The 16,329-nt window shown below is 46.7% G+C and overlaps 1 protein-coding gene across 1 annotated transcript in view; it reads right to left on the bottom strand.

Moving 5' to 3' along the window:
• Positions 1 to 2,177: 2,177 nt before the first annotated feature.
• The window catches only part of Tbx15 (T-box transcription factor 15), a 91,259-nt gene continuing 77,107 nt past the window's right edge, over positions 2,178 to 16,329 (bottom strand). The window contains exons 7-8 of the mRNA XM_042692350.1: positions 11,577 to 11,674; positions 2,178 to 2,965 (exon numbers count right to left, since the gene is read on the bottom strand). Of these exons, the coding sequence (XP_042548284.1) occupies positions 2,178 to 2,965; positions 11,577 to 11,674 (886 nt within the window). The remainder of the gene's footprint in view (positions 2,966 to 11,576; positions 11,675 to 16,329) is intronic.

Genomic DNA, 16,329 nt, shown 5'->3' with positions numbered 1-16,329 from the left:
CTGTGCTTGGCACTCAGAGACAGTTCCATGCATAAGGGCAAATTTTTATACACCTTTTCTTCATGTTACATATTTTACATAACCCTTTTATTGCCCCCTTCTTTAATATTTATAATATTGGATACCCACTAGGTATATAAATACATTTATCTACAACTCAAAACCAAAAATCTTAATAATATCTGTATTATTTTTACTTGTATTACTGTATTTGCATTTCCACACCCTTTAAAATTTCTAGCTTGCACCAAGCTTCAACTTGTTTCATTAGCATTAAAAGAATCTGAAGGGAAAAGGAAAAACAATGGGAAAAAAAAGTAAACCCCAAACTTCAAAAGCAATGAACTATTGGATAAAAATGGAGATCTAGCTGGGGGCCCACGGCTTTCGCCTGTTACCCTAGCTCCTCAGGAGGCTGAGATCCAAGGATTGCAGCTCAACATAGCCCAGGCAAGGGAGTTCCATGAGACTCTTCTCTCCAATTAACCAGCACAAAGCTGGAAGTGGAGCTGTGGCTCAAGTGGTAGAGTACCTGCCATAAACCTAAAAAGCTAAGGGAGAGACTCAGGCCCTGAGTTCAAGTCCCAGTACTGGCACAAATATGGAGATCTCCGGGGCAGGCGGATATGTGGAGACGACCCAGCCTCAGTTCCCTGGAACCTGGCGGGATTTCTTATGCCACAGTGTCCAGTGGAGAAGCAGTTGGGATCAGAGGTGCTGGGCTAGCACTGGGGGCCAGGCCTCTACTTGCAACCTCTGCTCTTGGCATCACCTGAAAGTCTATAAAATCTATCCTTCACACTTCTGTTTGCCTCACCCCACCAGGCTGCAGGCTCTCGAGTGGGCACTTGGGCATGACGTACCTATTTCCTGGGTCATGAGGGTCAGAGTAGTATCCTTGCCCTTGCTGGGCACAGGTGGCTCACACCTGTTATCCTAGCTACTTGGGAGGCTGAGATCTAAGGATCTCAGTTGGAAGCCAGCCCAGGGAGGTTCTTATTTCCAATGAACCACCCCAAAAAAATCCATAAGTGGAGGTATGGCTCAAGTGGCAGAGCGCCAGCCTGGAGTGAAAAAGCTATGGGACAAGGCCCAGGCTCTGAATTCAAGCCCCAATACCAGCACACACACAAAAAAAAAAAAGAGGAAAAAAAAGTGAATCCCCCCCTTGTTCCAGACCCTCTCTGGTGCCCCACTACCACCCTGTCCCCAAAACACTGCTCCTCCGTTACCCCAGCATTTTTCCCTAGAACCTCGACAGGGTAAACCCTAACGACTTTCTTCATGGGTTCAAACTCCCTTCACCATGCACTCCTCCTCTCTCAGTCTCGGCCTCTGCCCCCTCTCCAGCTCTCTGCTCTGTCTGTCTGTGTTTCCTTCATTTCTTCTCTTCACAAGACATCACTGGGCCCTCTCCACAATGGCACACTGAGTAAAGAGAGTCAAGAGTAACCTCCCCCCCCAAAAAAAATCAACCTTTTCCAGGAAGCCAAGTCCAGCTGCGCGGCAGCGATGTCGTCCTGCCTAGCTTGGAGTGAAGGCTTCCAGAGAAGCCCTTCTTCCAGATGAAGGCTGAGCTGCCGCAGACAGAGGCTAGCCGTTGGCAGGCAGGCATGCAGTCCATGCTGCAGTCTGTAGCCCAGTTTCTGGGAAAAGCACCCATTCGGAGTCTTGTGCCAGAGTTCGCCCAGCCAGTGTGCAGCATGTTGGGGTGTGTGAGTTGGTGTGTGTCGATGTATGTATGTGTGGAATTCTGTATAGGTAGGTAGGCTCTGTGTGTGTGTGTGTGCACGTGCGCGTGCCTGTGTATGGTTTTATGGCGTCTACCTGCTAGCATCTCCTTTAACATGATCAGAAAATGATCATCCAGTCTCTTCAAAGGACGCTCTGACAATAGACGAAGCTTTCTAAAGCGAAGGCTTGGAAAGCAGGCAAGTGGCCACTGAGCTGCGGGTGCTTTACGCTCACATCCTTCAGCAGCTGCCAAGTGTCTCTGGTGGGTCTTCTGCATGTGTTTTCCTCCTACACACACACACACACACACACACACACACACACACAAATAATAATAACAATATAATAATAACATAGTTACTGCTTTCCAAAGGCACTGGGGCTCCCAAAAGGAGGATCTGCGCAGGAGGCCGTGGGGGTCTCGATGTCGTCCTGGCAGCGCTCTACACCATGTGCACAGACATCTGGGAAGAAGAGGAGCCAGGGACGGCCCCGTACTGCCTGCCATCGCAGGTGCTGGCTGCCTGCTGGTTGTTGGGTGAAGGGCTAATCATGTGCATGCCGTGGTCCATCCCCGCGGGCAGGTACTGCCGCTCTCCAAAGGCCCCGTTGGAAGGCGAGGAGCAGATTAAAGTGCTTTGGGAGGCACTCAGTTTCTCGGGGCTTGTGGCCAGCCTAGGGGATGTGGGGAAATTGTATCCGTACAAGTTATAGGGGTTGTGCAGGGGGAAGGCGTTGTAGGAGCTCTGCTGCATGTGGCCACCCCCAAACATGTGTGGGGATGAAGAGCTGGAGGCCGCGTTGCCCGCCTGCATAACGTACTGGAACTGGGAAGTGGGGAATGACCCCAGCTGGCCACCGTAGGCTTCCATCTTGCTATTGCTGGACAACGAGGAAGGAGCTGGGATTCCTGAGATGAGCGATGGAGTCCTCTGAGCCATGAAGGTTTCAGAGGGCTGGGTGGCAGACGCGGGGCCACTCTGAAGCCTGTTGTAGCCACTGTCACTCAGCCCCGGGTAGCTCTGCAAGGCGGCCATGTTGCTTCGGGCACAGGGCGGGTAATCGGAGAGGTTGAGGTTACACAGCTGGCTCTCCCGACAGCCCACGTTGAAAGTGTTGGGGGCCAAATGGAAAGTGGGAGGAGAACAAGATGGAGATAGAAGATGAGAAGAAGCTGAAGGGGATGGTGTCCCTGTGCTGGAGGTGGTTGGGGACGTGCCGGTGCTGCCCCCTGAAAAATGAAACAGAAGTGACACTGAGAATTTTAGGACAAGTCTGTCTAAGCCCACCCAAGCTGCACAGGACACCACACAGACACGTTTGAAGGTGTGAAGAGGGGCTGGCTTCGACAGAACTGTGGCACTCTCTCTTTGACCACATATTAGTTATCAATATAATTTTACTTTATTATTAAGGTGTTGTACTGAGGTTATAATTCCATAAGTCAGGTAATAAGTGCAATTCATCTTGGATGGTGTTACCAAAGAGTAAAAGAAGATGAATTCTCCCCCCCCCCCAAAAAAGCACACTGAAGTCTGTCTTTTTCTGCAAAAGACTTACTAAGTCTTACTTTTAAAAAAGAAAATTGAAATAGGCCGGGCACTGGTGGCTCACACCTGTAATCCTAGCTATCAAGGAAGCTGAGATCTGAGGATTGAGATTCCCAAGCCAGCTCAAGCAGAAAAGTTCATAAGACTCTGATCTCCAATTAGCCATCAAAAAGCCAGAAAGTGGAGTTGTGGCTCAGGTGGCAGAGCACCAGTCTTAAGCAAAAAAACCACGAGACAGCATTCAAGCCAAGTGATAGCTTAAGGCTGCGGGTTCAAGCCCCAGTAACAGCACCAAAAGGAAATAAAGGGGAAAAAAATGTGGCAAAAGGTGTGTGGAAAGAATGATCTTCCTAGACCTTCTCTCTCCCAGGAGCAGGACGAAGTGCAGAGCACCAACTCTCTGCCTCTTTCCTGGTCAATGCTGGGCCTGAGTCCTCACTGAGTTCCTGAGTGAGTGGCTGCTTGACCTTCCCTGCAGTTACCCTGATAACTTTCCCTCCCCGCCATTACAGTACAGTGTCAAGATACAGGACAGCTGCCACCCCTCAAGGCATGGGGCACCCTTTCTGTCACCCACAGTGTTTGTCCAGGACTCTAAGAACCTAGATACCAGAAAAGGATAAAGGTCATTTTAGGTAGAAAGAAGCAAGATGAAGCTTTTTATCAGTGAAGAAAATCTGAAGAAGATCAGCAAGATTCCAGAGATTGGGTACCCAAAGAAAACACCCAGAACGGGGCTGGGAAGGTGGCTCAGTGGTAGAGCACTTGCCTTGCATGCCTGAGGCCCTGGGTTCGGTTCCTCAGACTACATAAGCAGAAAAAAAAGCCGGAAGTGGCGTTGTGGCTCAAGTGGTAGAGCGCTAGCCTTGAGCTGAAGAGCTGAGGGACAGCGCCCAAGCTCAAAGTTCAGGCCCACAACCGGACCCCCCCCACCCCCCCAAAAAAAAGAAAGAAAGAAAACACCCAGAACATTCTACAAAAAAAAAAGCAAGTCCCAGGTGAGAGTCAAAGGGCAGATGGCCTCAAAGATGAACTCAGAAGAAAGCTGCTAGAGGGAGAAACACAAAATGTCAGCCTACACTACTAGTGCAGACAGTGGAACTCACTGTCGAAGTAAAACAATACACGGCTCTTTAATTTTATTTCGGAGTTATGTCTTTTTATAAGCAAAGTTAACATCATCTCTTTCTTGGTTAAAAATAACTTGTCATGGGACAAGTTCAGGAGATGCTCCTTCCTCTTTCTACCATTTAAATTCCTATGAAAGGAAATAAGGTGATCTGTTTTTTCTATATGATAAAGCCAGTGTTGTGAATATTGCCAACTGCTAGCTATAGTCAGAAGAGTTCGAGGCTGATTCCAGGTACCCTGACCTCTGCCCCACTTTGAGCAGTGCAGCCTTCTTTCTACCTCTTAGCTGTGAAATGAAGGGCAAGAACCAATGGACTTCAATTTCTGCCCTTCTCAAACTGGAGCTGCGTCCGAGGCTTACAGTCATGTGTGGTGTTAGTGGCCAGGGCCAACTTCCAAGGAACCCTACGAAGGAGTTGTGAAAGGGGGAGATTCTGCAAGGAATCTGCAGCTCCTGGAATGCCTGGTGGCCTCTCCCCATGTGCCCTGAGAAAGCTCAGAGCTTCGTTTCTTCTCCTCTTTCCCCTACCCCAGCCCACCCCCAATGCCAGGAACAGCACGGCAGTAAGTGCTCTGGCACCAATGGAGAAATTTGACTCTGGCTGTAAAGAGATTTGTGTTTTACGAGACATGTACCTGGTCCTCCTCTCTTTGAAAGCCCGTCCTGCTCTCCCTGCTCTGGTGTTTATGAGGCCCCTGAGGAGTGGGGACCACCTGTTCAGCCCGCCTCACCATCCCACCATCCTGGGGTAGACACAGCTCCATCGGGGCCCCGACCCTTGGTGCCCTGCAGCAGGAAGTGTCCAACGAAGCAGATGACTTTCTACAACTCTAAATGGCTTTCTCAGATGGAACAAACGGTACTGATTTAAGGCTTCGGTGGGTTTTCACTACCCCCCAAAATAAATAAATAAATAAATGAAATAAATAAAAATAAGAAGGGAACTATTAACAAGTTACAGGGATTTCTGCTAAGCAGATGAGAGGCACATGTTCAAAAGTTTATAGTCAGCTTGCTTCGGCTTTTCAATGACATTCACTGGAAATGAGAAGTAGGTGGCCTGTTTGTGGAGCTTTGGGGAGGGTGAGGCCTCCTTCCAGATGAACCAGCGTTTGAAGAAGGGGGTGAGCTGGTCCAAAGGAGGGTCACATGGCTTCTATCCACTTTGAAGAAATGTTCAGAAAGTACTCCATACAGATAATAGCTTTTCTCCCCCACCACTGTGCCCAAACTCCTCAAAGAGAGAGAAGATGATGGTATTCATTTTGCGAAGAAGCAAGCTGAGATACAGAAACATTTGTATTCCCTTAGGATTGAATAGCTCATGGACTCTTAAAAGGACTCAAAGTGCCAGCCAGTGAAAAAGAGGCTTAAGGAGATGGCCTACCCCCACCCCACCCCCACCACTCTGCATTCTAGTACTTGGCTGAGCAGAGAACCTGCAAAACAGAAAAGCCAGCACAGAAAAGGAGGCCAGGCTACATGAACACAGCAAGCGTCAACACTGCCTCTCCTTTTTGATGCCCTCCTCTTCCCTTCACCCTTCTTTCTCTCTGTATCTGCCAGGTCCTCTCAATGTAAATGCATTTAGTGAACAAATATGTAGTGTCCACCTGGACAAACCTGTTTGCAATTCCAGCTATCTCAGGGACTATGGGACCTGGGCAAGTACACCTCTTCGAGCTTCAGGTTCTATAATCATATACATGGAGTCACTAATGTCTCTCTTCTAGGAAGGATTGAAAAACAAGTGAAATCCTGTATACTGCCCAGCAATTATCACAGTGTGTGCTGTGGACATTAATTATGCTCTTTTATGAGAGGAATAAAGAGAAAAAATATCTGGACACCAGTGGCTCATTGCTGTAACCTTAGCTGCTAAGGAGGCTGAGATCTGAGGATCAGGGTTTGAGGTCAGCCCAGGGAGAAAAGTCTATGAAATTTTTATCTCCATTTAACCAACAAAAAGCTGGAAGTGGTAGTGTGGCTCAAGTGGTACAGTGCCAGCTGTGAGCAAACAAAGCTAAAGGAGAGCATGAGGCCCTACGTTCAACTCCAGTACCTTTAGAGAGAGAAAGAAGGGGGGCAGGGGATAATCTTGAGGCATCTGGGTCCCAAAGATGGAGCTCGAGTACAGGTCTTTGCGCAGGGAGCTGAGCATCCTGGGTACCACAGCCACAGAGGAGAAGAGCAAGCCCTTTTGTTGCAGATAAAGCCATCTCCATGCTTCTGTGGAGTGGAATGCTGGACCATCTGAGCCATACCCCCATAGGCTGGACCAGCTCTAGATCCTTTAGGACTGAGAATGCATCATCCTGTGTCTCCATCTCACAACACAGACCTGGCTGATCACAAATAAGGGGCTGGGTATTTCCCTCTGACCACTGACATCTTCTCTTCTGAGATGATTAACATGTACTACAATAAGCGGCGGAACTTTCTCAAGTGTCCCAAGGCCCAGCTCCCAGGACTGGATTTCACTTAGGGGTGGAAGAAGAGGAGGTAAATTCATATCCAACATTAACTGGCTCCAATACTCAAGGCAAACAGCCAAAACCACCCAAAGGAATCTGTGTTTAGCAGTGATCCCATACGAGGACAATAATCTAGAATGTTCTGCGTACCGTGAAGACAAGTTAAATGTGACCGTGAAAATCCTGAATACCAAACCTGCTGACTTTCGCATCTTCAAGTCTATCACTTCCAGATTGTAGTATGGAGGTTTTCACATAGTTTCCTTTTGGGTTTATTTGTTGTTTTTCCTCCCTTTTCTCCCCACTCCTCTCAAAAAAAAGAAAACCAACTCCCATCTGGGCTAGTAAATTTCTATGTCATTACTTAGTTCCACAAGTCAGATTCTTCTCTCCTCTAACTCAATGGCATCTGTCCCCAAGGAGTGCTGATTCACAATGTGTCCCCGAGTTTTCAGACAGGAAAACGGCAAAATATCAGCAGTCACAAACTCACCCCAGAGAACGAGCCCAGGGGCTACAGAGATGAATGGGCCTGGCTGGCACTGCTCATCTTGACTGAGGATAATTTCTTAGTTGAGATGAATGCCCTTCTCCTAACACAATACAACACATGTGGAATCCCGTGGTTTCAATCTTAGAAAGACTCCTTGGACCTCCCCCTCCATAATGTTCAAGATATACATAGATCCAACCGGTCACCAGAAGGACACAAAGGTGGAAGGCAGTGGGTGTGAGAAAGAGCACAGCATGCTTGGAAAATGAAAGTCAAAGCCAGGAGCCAGTGGCTCACACCTGTACTCTTACACACTCAGGAGGTTGAGATCTGAGGACCGAGGTTCAAAGCAACCCCCAGGCAGAGAAGTCTGTGAGACTCTTACTTCTAATTAGCCATCCATCCAAGAAAGCTAGAAATGGAGCTGTGACTCAAGTGCTGCCTTTGGGCAAAAAAAAAAAAAAAGCTCAGATCCTGAGTTCAAGCCATAGTTCTGGCACAAAAAAGGACGGGGGAGGAAAGAGAGAGGCAGATAAGCAGGCAGGCAGGCAGGAAGACAGGAAGGAAGGAAGGAAGGAAGGAAGGAAGGAAGGAAGGAAGGAAGGAAGGAAGGAAGGAAGGAAGGAAGGAAGGAAGGAAGGAAGGCAGGCAGGCAGGCAGGCAGGCAGGAAGGAAGGAAGGAAGGAAGGAAGGAAGGAAGAAAGGAAGGGAACAAGGGAGGGAGGGAATATGGAATTCAAGCAACAAAGTGGAGTCAGCTAAAGCTAGTATCAACCAAGGATAATAACAGGAAATTCTCACTGAGTATTTAGTCCTAAGCGCTTGTGTAAGCACTTTATTGCCTTATTTAAGGCATTAACTTGGCTAGGAATGTGGCTTAGTGGTAGAGTGCTTGGCCTAGCATTCATGAAGCCCTGGGTTTGATTCCTTCAGTACCATATAAACAGAAAAGGCTGGAACTGGTGCTGTGGCTCAAGTGGTAGAGTGCTAGCCTTGATCAAAAGAAGCTCAGGGACAGTGCCCAGGCCTTGAGTTCAAGCCCCAGGACTGAAAAAAAAAAAAAACAATGCAGTAACTTGTCTCATTCTTATTGTCACTATCTCCATGTTAGAGGTAAAGCCATGAAAAGGTTAGCGCACGCTTGGTCTCAGGGCTTCTGGCTAGGGGGTGGGCATCAGTGGGAGCTGGAAGGGCAATTAGAGAAGGTGAAGGGGTGGACATGGCTGAAGTACTTCATAGACACATGTGAAAACAGAACAATGACCTCTGATGGAATCGTTTTCAGAAGGGGGAAGGGAGATGAAGGAGAATGATAGAGAGACAGATTGGTCAGCACACATTGTATGCATGCATGGAAAGATCATATCACCCTTGTACAACAGTCTAAAGGAAAGAACATATCTTTCCTAAAAGAAAGTAGACAGTGGTCACTGGGGACATTAAGCAAGTCGGCATGTGGAGTTGATGTGAATGTTTGTGTTTTGCTGGGCACTGGTGGAGACTGTCTTGAAGGAAGATGTAAATACTCTGGAGGACTCCATCGTTTTCCAGGTGAGCCATGGTAACAGTTTGGAGTGTGGTAGCACGGGAAGTTAGCAATATGGACAGACTGGAGGACCCTGTGCTAATGGGGTTTGGAGTGGGGCAGGGAGAGAAATATCCAGCAAATGAGCAGTGGATCTGTTCTCAGAGAAGTTACCGGATCAGTGAGGAAGACTACAGACTCAGTTTTGGACTCACTGAGCATGAGAAACATTGGGGAAAGACATACAATGTATCATCAATTCTCAGTGGAGTATCATATAAACTCTTATCTGAAATGCTTAGCACCAGAAGTGTTTGGAATTTGGGATTTTTGTTTGTTTGTTTCAGATTTTAGAATATTTGCCTATACGTAGTGCATTGTAGAACAGAATCCAAGCCACCACATGAAGTGCCTCGTTATTTCTGTGTGAGGCAATTGTTGCATGCTGAGTAACTTTGTGCACGAGACCAAGATTCCTGGTCTGTGAGGTTCCTCTGGTGCTGTGACATCAGCATTCAGAAGGTTTGGGGTTTTTTGGAGTGACTCTGATTTGGGGTTTTGAGGTGAGTGCTGCGCATGCCACATGTGCTGCTGTTTCAAGGATGGATTTGACAGGTTCTCCCTACCCTGACAGGGTGCCAGCCGGGCTGCAAAGGTGAATTCTTAAACACCAGCATGCACCTTCAGTCGTGAGCTGACACTGATCCTCATCTCAGAGCTCCAACGCATCTGCGCACCTGCGCACGCAGTCTCTGAATCACTGTAATGACCTCACAGGGTCCAAGGCTGGATTTTTGCTTCTCAGGATTTTGCTACTGTGACTTGCTCACATCTGACCCTTCTCATTCTAATACAAATCAAACTGATAAAAATCCAACTATCATAATCCTGATGCTTTAATTGCCTGACAACCACCGAGTGTCTAGTCCATGTCTGCTAGCATCGGAGCAGAATGGAAGGCTTTGGAAATGTCAGATCTTGTTTTCCCCAGAGGAGACAACTTGCCAGCTCAAGTATCTCCCAAATTGTACCTTTCAGCACAACTGTCAAAGTGCTTAGATTCACTACTCATAAAACCTCTCAGACTGGGTCACACCGATGATTCTGGAATGCAGATTTAGAAATTGAGGCACAGGATTTATTCATCAGAACAAGACCAAATTGCACTTGGCTTATTATGGGTTTGAGTTCCTATTCCTTTTTCCCTCTGTTGCAATGTTTCCTCAGTGATTTTGCTGGTTAATCTCAATTGTCAACCTGATTGGATTGAGAGGCGCCCAGCCTGGGCCTCTCCTGCCTGGGCCTCTCCTGGGCCTCTCCAGAGGTGATTAGATCTTACAGGCTCTGACTTCATCAATGGCTTAACCCATTAATAGATTCAAAACTCAGATGAATTAATGTCCTACTTGAAGGACATTAACCACCAGCGGCCTTGGAAGGATAAACTTTGGCCCTGGCTCCTGCTTGCTACTCTTCTCCCTCTTAATCTATCTGGAGGAAGTTTGGCCAACAAGGAGAGTGAGTGAGGAGGAACACGATTGCAGTGGATTTTGGGTAAGGAGTGAGCAGCACAAAACGGAGGCACAAAGTCCACTTAGCACAACCAGGGAAGAGGAGCACTCTTTTAGACATGTGTTTGGAAAGAAGACAAGTGCAAGTTTCCACGGGCTTCCTGCAAGCAGCCTCCTGTAACTACAAGGCCTGAGGATTCATCACCACTGTCCACAGCTAAGGCTCTTCACATCTACAAAACTGGAATAGAAAAATCACGATCCTTTCCAGTGCCTCTGAACAACTGCTACCATTCCATCTCCAGTACCATCACACATACACACTCCGGCTCTCAGGATAGGACCTTGAATGCAGATAAAATCTGGGATCTGTGTTGAATGGAAACCCCTTTGGACAACTACTTAAAGAAAATATGTGTAATACTTAAAGACAATTTTAAAGTCTTATTTCTTTTTTTCTTTTTTTTTCTGGTCATGGGGCCTGAACTCTGGGCCTGGGCGCTGTCCCTCAGCTCTTCAGTTCAAGGCCAGCACTCTACCACATGAGCCACAGCGTCACTTCCAGCTTTTCTGCTTATGTGGTGCTGAGGAATTGAACCCAGGGCCTCATGCGTGCAAGGCATGCACTCTACCACTGAGCTACCTTACTAGCCCTTAAGTCTTATTTTCAAGTGGTTGCACAAAGGGGTTTAACACAACATGTCAGATTATGAGCATACTGTACCATGATCCATGTCACCTGTCTCCTCCCTCTGTCTCCCATCTCTCCCCACCCCACCCACCCCCTCCACTGGCCTGGCTTCATTTTCACATATGGAGGGACATTACGACCGCATCCTCCAACCCTTCCTTGTTTCCTGCTTCTCTCCCCTTCCCCTTGCCCTCACTTCCCTGACACTCCCCCTTCACTCCAGCACTCTTGGTGCTCATTTTGTTAGACTGTAAGGTTTATTCCTCAGAGAAGTTCCACTACTGGAAAAATGCTGATTCCAGACCCGGTGTGGCCAAGAGCTGCCACTTTGGTTCTTTATGCACCCACGAGCTTGCTCTGTTCCAGGAACCCTGGGCTAGCTCCTGTCTTGGCTAGGGGCGCTATGCAGGACACTCAGTACCCTCCCCAGCCCCGTTCCTGAGCAGAGGATGGGCCCGGGCTTTACCTTGCTGCTTCTGCATGGTGGTGAAGTCCTCAAAGGTCAGGGTGCGCACAGGCGGTCTCCAGAACGCATAGGTCTCCATAATGGCTTCGAGTCCAGTTCTGGAGAAAGGAGAAAGCCAGAGAACAGAGCTGCAAATTATTCCAAGAACTGCGCTGACTTTTAAAGAGCCAAAGGTGGTTAGGGGCTGGTGGCTCACACCTGGCATCCTAGCTACTCAGTAGGCTGAACTCTAAGGATTTTGGTTCAAAGCCAGTCTGAGCAGAAAAAAAAATTGGAGACTCTTATCTCCAATTAACCAGGAAAAAAAAGCCAGAAGTAGATCTGTAGCTCAAGTGGTAGAAAGCCAGCCTTGAGCAGAAAAGGCCCAGTAAAAGCACAAAACCTTGATTTCAAGATGGTTAATCTAGCAAGTGTTAAATGCACAAGAGATATCACCACCCAGATAAGTTAGTCTAGAAAAGTACAAGGTACCAATACACTGCTTACAGGAAGAACAGAGGTGCCCTAGTAGGTCATTAAAACAACAAGAACAACAACAAATCCATAACTATAACAAAATTTCACTCTGTCCCTTCTTCAGAATTGATTGTTGCACATGAAAAACAGCATTTGAAGTGTTAAAAGTCAAGGTCACTACTGTCCTTGAGCAGAGTTCAGTGATGATGGCCTCTCCAGTACAGGATACTGCCAGCCCAGCCACTGCATGCCTCCTCATGTACACCACCATGCACGTCACCACGCACGCTGCCACTGACAAATCCATCCACACTGAGTGTATGAGAAGGGCAAATGAAACGCATATGGATGTGGCTTCAAGGTTTTTTAAAATTGGGGGAAAGGAAATGAGGGGGGATTCTTGGGTAAATTTTATCAGGGGACATGGTGTGCATGCATGGAAAGACCACATGTAATCCTCTCAAACCATCAATAGGTGTTAATAGGTGTTAAATTATAGAGTAGGTGTTGGCGGCTCAGTTGGTAGAGTGTCAGCCAATGACCAAAGGGTCTGGTACTGAGTTCAAGTCTCAGTCTCAAAAAGACAAGAAAACATTATAAAGCAAAGGAAGGTGTCTTAATCAACAGAGAAGGATACGCTAAGAAGGAGAATAAGCAATCAGATACACTCAAGTTTCTACCACAGCAAGAAACAATGACCTGAAAGCCAAGAAAGGACTTGGTCCCAGAAGTTATACTGCCAGCCAGAACAACAACAACAACAACAAACCTTTCTTCAACTTGTGTCAGTGATTCTTTGTGTATGGTTTAGCAATTGAGCAGGTTTCCAAGGATCACAACCTGTCAGGCTTCAGGAAATGTCTAGTATTTTTACAAGCATATTCCTTGCTTATCACCGGAGGTTCTCCATTGGTGTTGAATATTGCATACATCAGATGGTTGTGTGTATTGTCTGCTATATCCTTCCGTTAATTGTAGCTTCTGTTCATTGTAGCCATCTTAGCCATCTATGTCATGATTCTGACAGCATTGTTTTGGATAACAGCATATCTTAACTGGCACTCCATAGCTCAAAACATGGTGTTGGTTGGGGCTTTACTTCAAGTTTTAACATAGCTTCTTCCAATTCTTGGGTTAAAAATAAGTGCTACGGAAGGTGGGAGGTTGGAGAGTAAGGAACAGTAGATTGCCTACGTCCTTCCTTTGCAATACCACTGGAAGGGATGTGGGGGCCCTTCTCAGAACAGCCTTGCTTTCTCTGAGGCAGTCATTTACAGAGTTGCATGCTTTGAATGACAGGAGAAACGTTACATTAGGTGAGAACAGACCATCTTTCCTTTTCACTGACAACAGGGTTCCATGAGATTGTTCTTCAATGAGCTACTAACATACTGATTGGCTCTTTATTTCGGAACATTTTTGTTTCCTCTGTGGACAGCCCTTACTTGCAAAGTTAACTTTCTAATGTCTCCTCTGGAATCCTGGAGGCTTTAAATACACCCACATTGGCAAACCAAACTCTGTATTTTAAGAAGAGGTTCACAGGAGAGAGTGTTGCATGGTGTTTATTAGCTGTTAATCTGTGAGAATAGGAATAGAAGTTATCTCCCAGCAGCCACCCTACATTAATACTGAATATAGTACATGAGACTATTCATGGAGAGAAAGAGCCCAAGCAGTTAGGGAGTTTAGAATAATAAAGGGCTGGGTTGATGGACCATGTGGAGCCTTGACGGATAGAAGAAACAGAAAGGCCCAGCTTAGCTCTTACAGCTCTGTTCTGGAATGTTGGCAGCCCACCAGAACCTCTCAGGATCCCCTGTAGAGTAGGTACCCTGCTCCACCTTCTATTCAGGGATCCCAATGAGAATACAACACTACCTTGAGGACAAAGAGCAATGCCCTCTCATCTCAAAATAGAGGGCTAGAAGGCTGTAACGTGGCAATCACACACCCACCAGTGTACTGCCAATGCTGTGTTTAATGAGCAGGTAGGAAATGATCTTTGATCTATGTAGCAACTGCAGAAATGATTTGATTTAAACCACCCCAACTGTACACTGGAAACGAGTGACCATGTACTATGTGGCTCGATCTGAGGCCTAAGTATGAAGCTGATTGAATACTGGAAACCCATCTTGAGTGTTGTCTCCTTTACCTCTTCTGACATCTGATCATCTACTCTTTGCTTTTCTTCCCTTTGGCAGTGGTGGGGTTTGAACTCAGGGCCTTGTACTTGCCAAGCAGATTCTCTATCACTTACATGACTCTCCAAACCCTCCCCCCAACACACACACACACACACACACACACACACACTTTATTTCTTCACTTTTGAGACAGGGTCTCACTTTACCTCCAGGCAAGTCTAAACTGCAGTCCTCCTAATTGTGCTTTCCCGGTTCGCCAGGATGACACACAGGCACACCATACCCAGCCACTTGGTAGAGATGGAATATCACAAAGTTTTTGTCTGGGCCAGCCTGCAACTACAATCCTTCGAATCTCCGCTTCTCAAGTAGCTGGGATTACAGGTTGAGTCACCACATTCAGCCCAGCCCAATGCTGAGTGTTAGTCCAGCTTCTGTGGGTATATTTTCTTGAAAAACTATTCTGGTTTTTTTACATGTACTAGAAAGTTCTGTTACATTCTGCTGCAATCTCTGTTATAACTTTTACCCTCTCATTCCATTACCAACAGATACATGAGGAGAGGGCCAGACATTTCCCGCAGGAGGTGTCCTAGCCACATCTCAGGGAGGCCTCCTTTAGCTTAAGAATGTAACATCCATGTCTGGTGTCAGGGGCTCACACCTGTAATGCTGGCTACTCAGGAGAATGAAATCTGAGGATTGTGGTTTGAAGCCAGGCCTGGCAGAGAAGCCCAAGAGACCCTCATCTCCAATTAACCAGCAGAAAGTCAGAAGTGGGAAGTAGCTCAAGCCTTGAATGAAAAACAATGAAAAAGAACATGAGCAAAACCATGAGGCCCTGAGTTCAAGCCCCAGGACCAGCACAAAAGAATAAATAATAATAAAGCCTCCAGCATATCACATATGGGTACATCCATCTTTAACAAGGGATATTTTAGTGTTAGCGTTGGGGACAGAAGGGTTCTGACTTCTCCCCAAATAAAGGATAAGGCCACAGTATTACTCACCACATCCATCTTTCCTAGATCTCCACCATATAGAACATAATACCAGTGTCCCAACTGTGCCTTTCCCAACCTTTCCTCTTTCTTGTCTAATTCAAGAATCTTTCTCCATCTCCACCTAGAGAAACTGTGAAGAGGGAGAGGGGGAGGGAAGGAGCGGCCAGATTGTCCTTCTAGAAGCAATATCATATGCCCTAGAAACCTAGGGACTGACTCTAGTGTCACCTAAGAACTGTTCCTTAGCATGAGGATCTCCGACAGACACACAGGAAACCCCCACACATGAGAATCAGGCTACATCCTTCCCTCAGCCCTGGGGACTGGATGACTGGAATCTGGGGAGCTAAGTCAAGGAAACTGCATGGCGGATAACATACCAATCAACTAGGCTCCGGCCAAGGAAGGAATGTTCTAAGAACTGAGACTAGGTCAGGGAGGCTGAGCTCAGGGAACGATGGCAGAGAGCGGTAGGAACAGAGTGTCTGTTCCATGTGAAATGCTCAGACATTGTTATTCTCTGTTTAGTTTATGCCCTGATCTCCTTTTCTTTCCCATCTTATTCTAGTATTTGGAGAGAAAAAAATCTCAAATCAGAGCATGCCATTATTTCAGACCTACTTACAAGGGAGCTCAGCGACCTTGGACTGTCCTTTCTCCATTCAGGTGAAGGATTTTTTTGGTTTTGTTTTTTGCCTTTGTTCTTTTGTTTTGTGCCAGTCTTGGGGCTTGAACTCAGGGTCTGGGTACTGTTCCTGAGCTTTCTTTGCTTAAGGATAGTGCTCTACCACTTGAGCCATAGCTCTACTTCTGGCTTTTTTTTTTTTTTTTTGGTGTTTATGTGGAGATCAGAGTCTCTCACGAACTTCCCTGCCCGGGCTGGCTTTGAACCACAATCCTCAGATCCCAGCCCCCTGAGTAGCCAGAGTTACAGGTAGGAACTACTAGCACCCAAGTAGGCACAGTTAAACCTTTCACATTTTTTTCAGTGGATTGAGAATTTGTTTTTCTGTCCACATTATTCAGGATATTCTAAAAAACAACAACCAAAAAACCCTTCCCATCAGAAGTCTGCAAATTGTCTAAAAAGCAAGCCATCATTCAAAACACGTATCTACACAGTGAACTAGCTGTGGTGATATG

This window comes from Dipodomys spectabilis, unplaced genomic scaffold (assembly GCF_019054845.1).
Source record: "Dipodomys spectabilis isolate Male_0828 unplaced genomic scaffold, ASM1905484v1 ptg000148l, whole genome shotgun sequence".
NCBI lineage: Eukaryota > Metazoa > Chordata > Mammalia > Rodentia > Heteromyidae > Dipodomys > Dipodomys spectabilis.
Note: the sequence above shows the minus strand (reverse complement) of the source record. Positions and strands in the feature narration are given on the sequence as shown.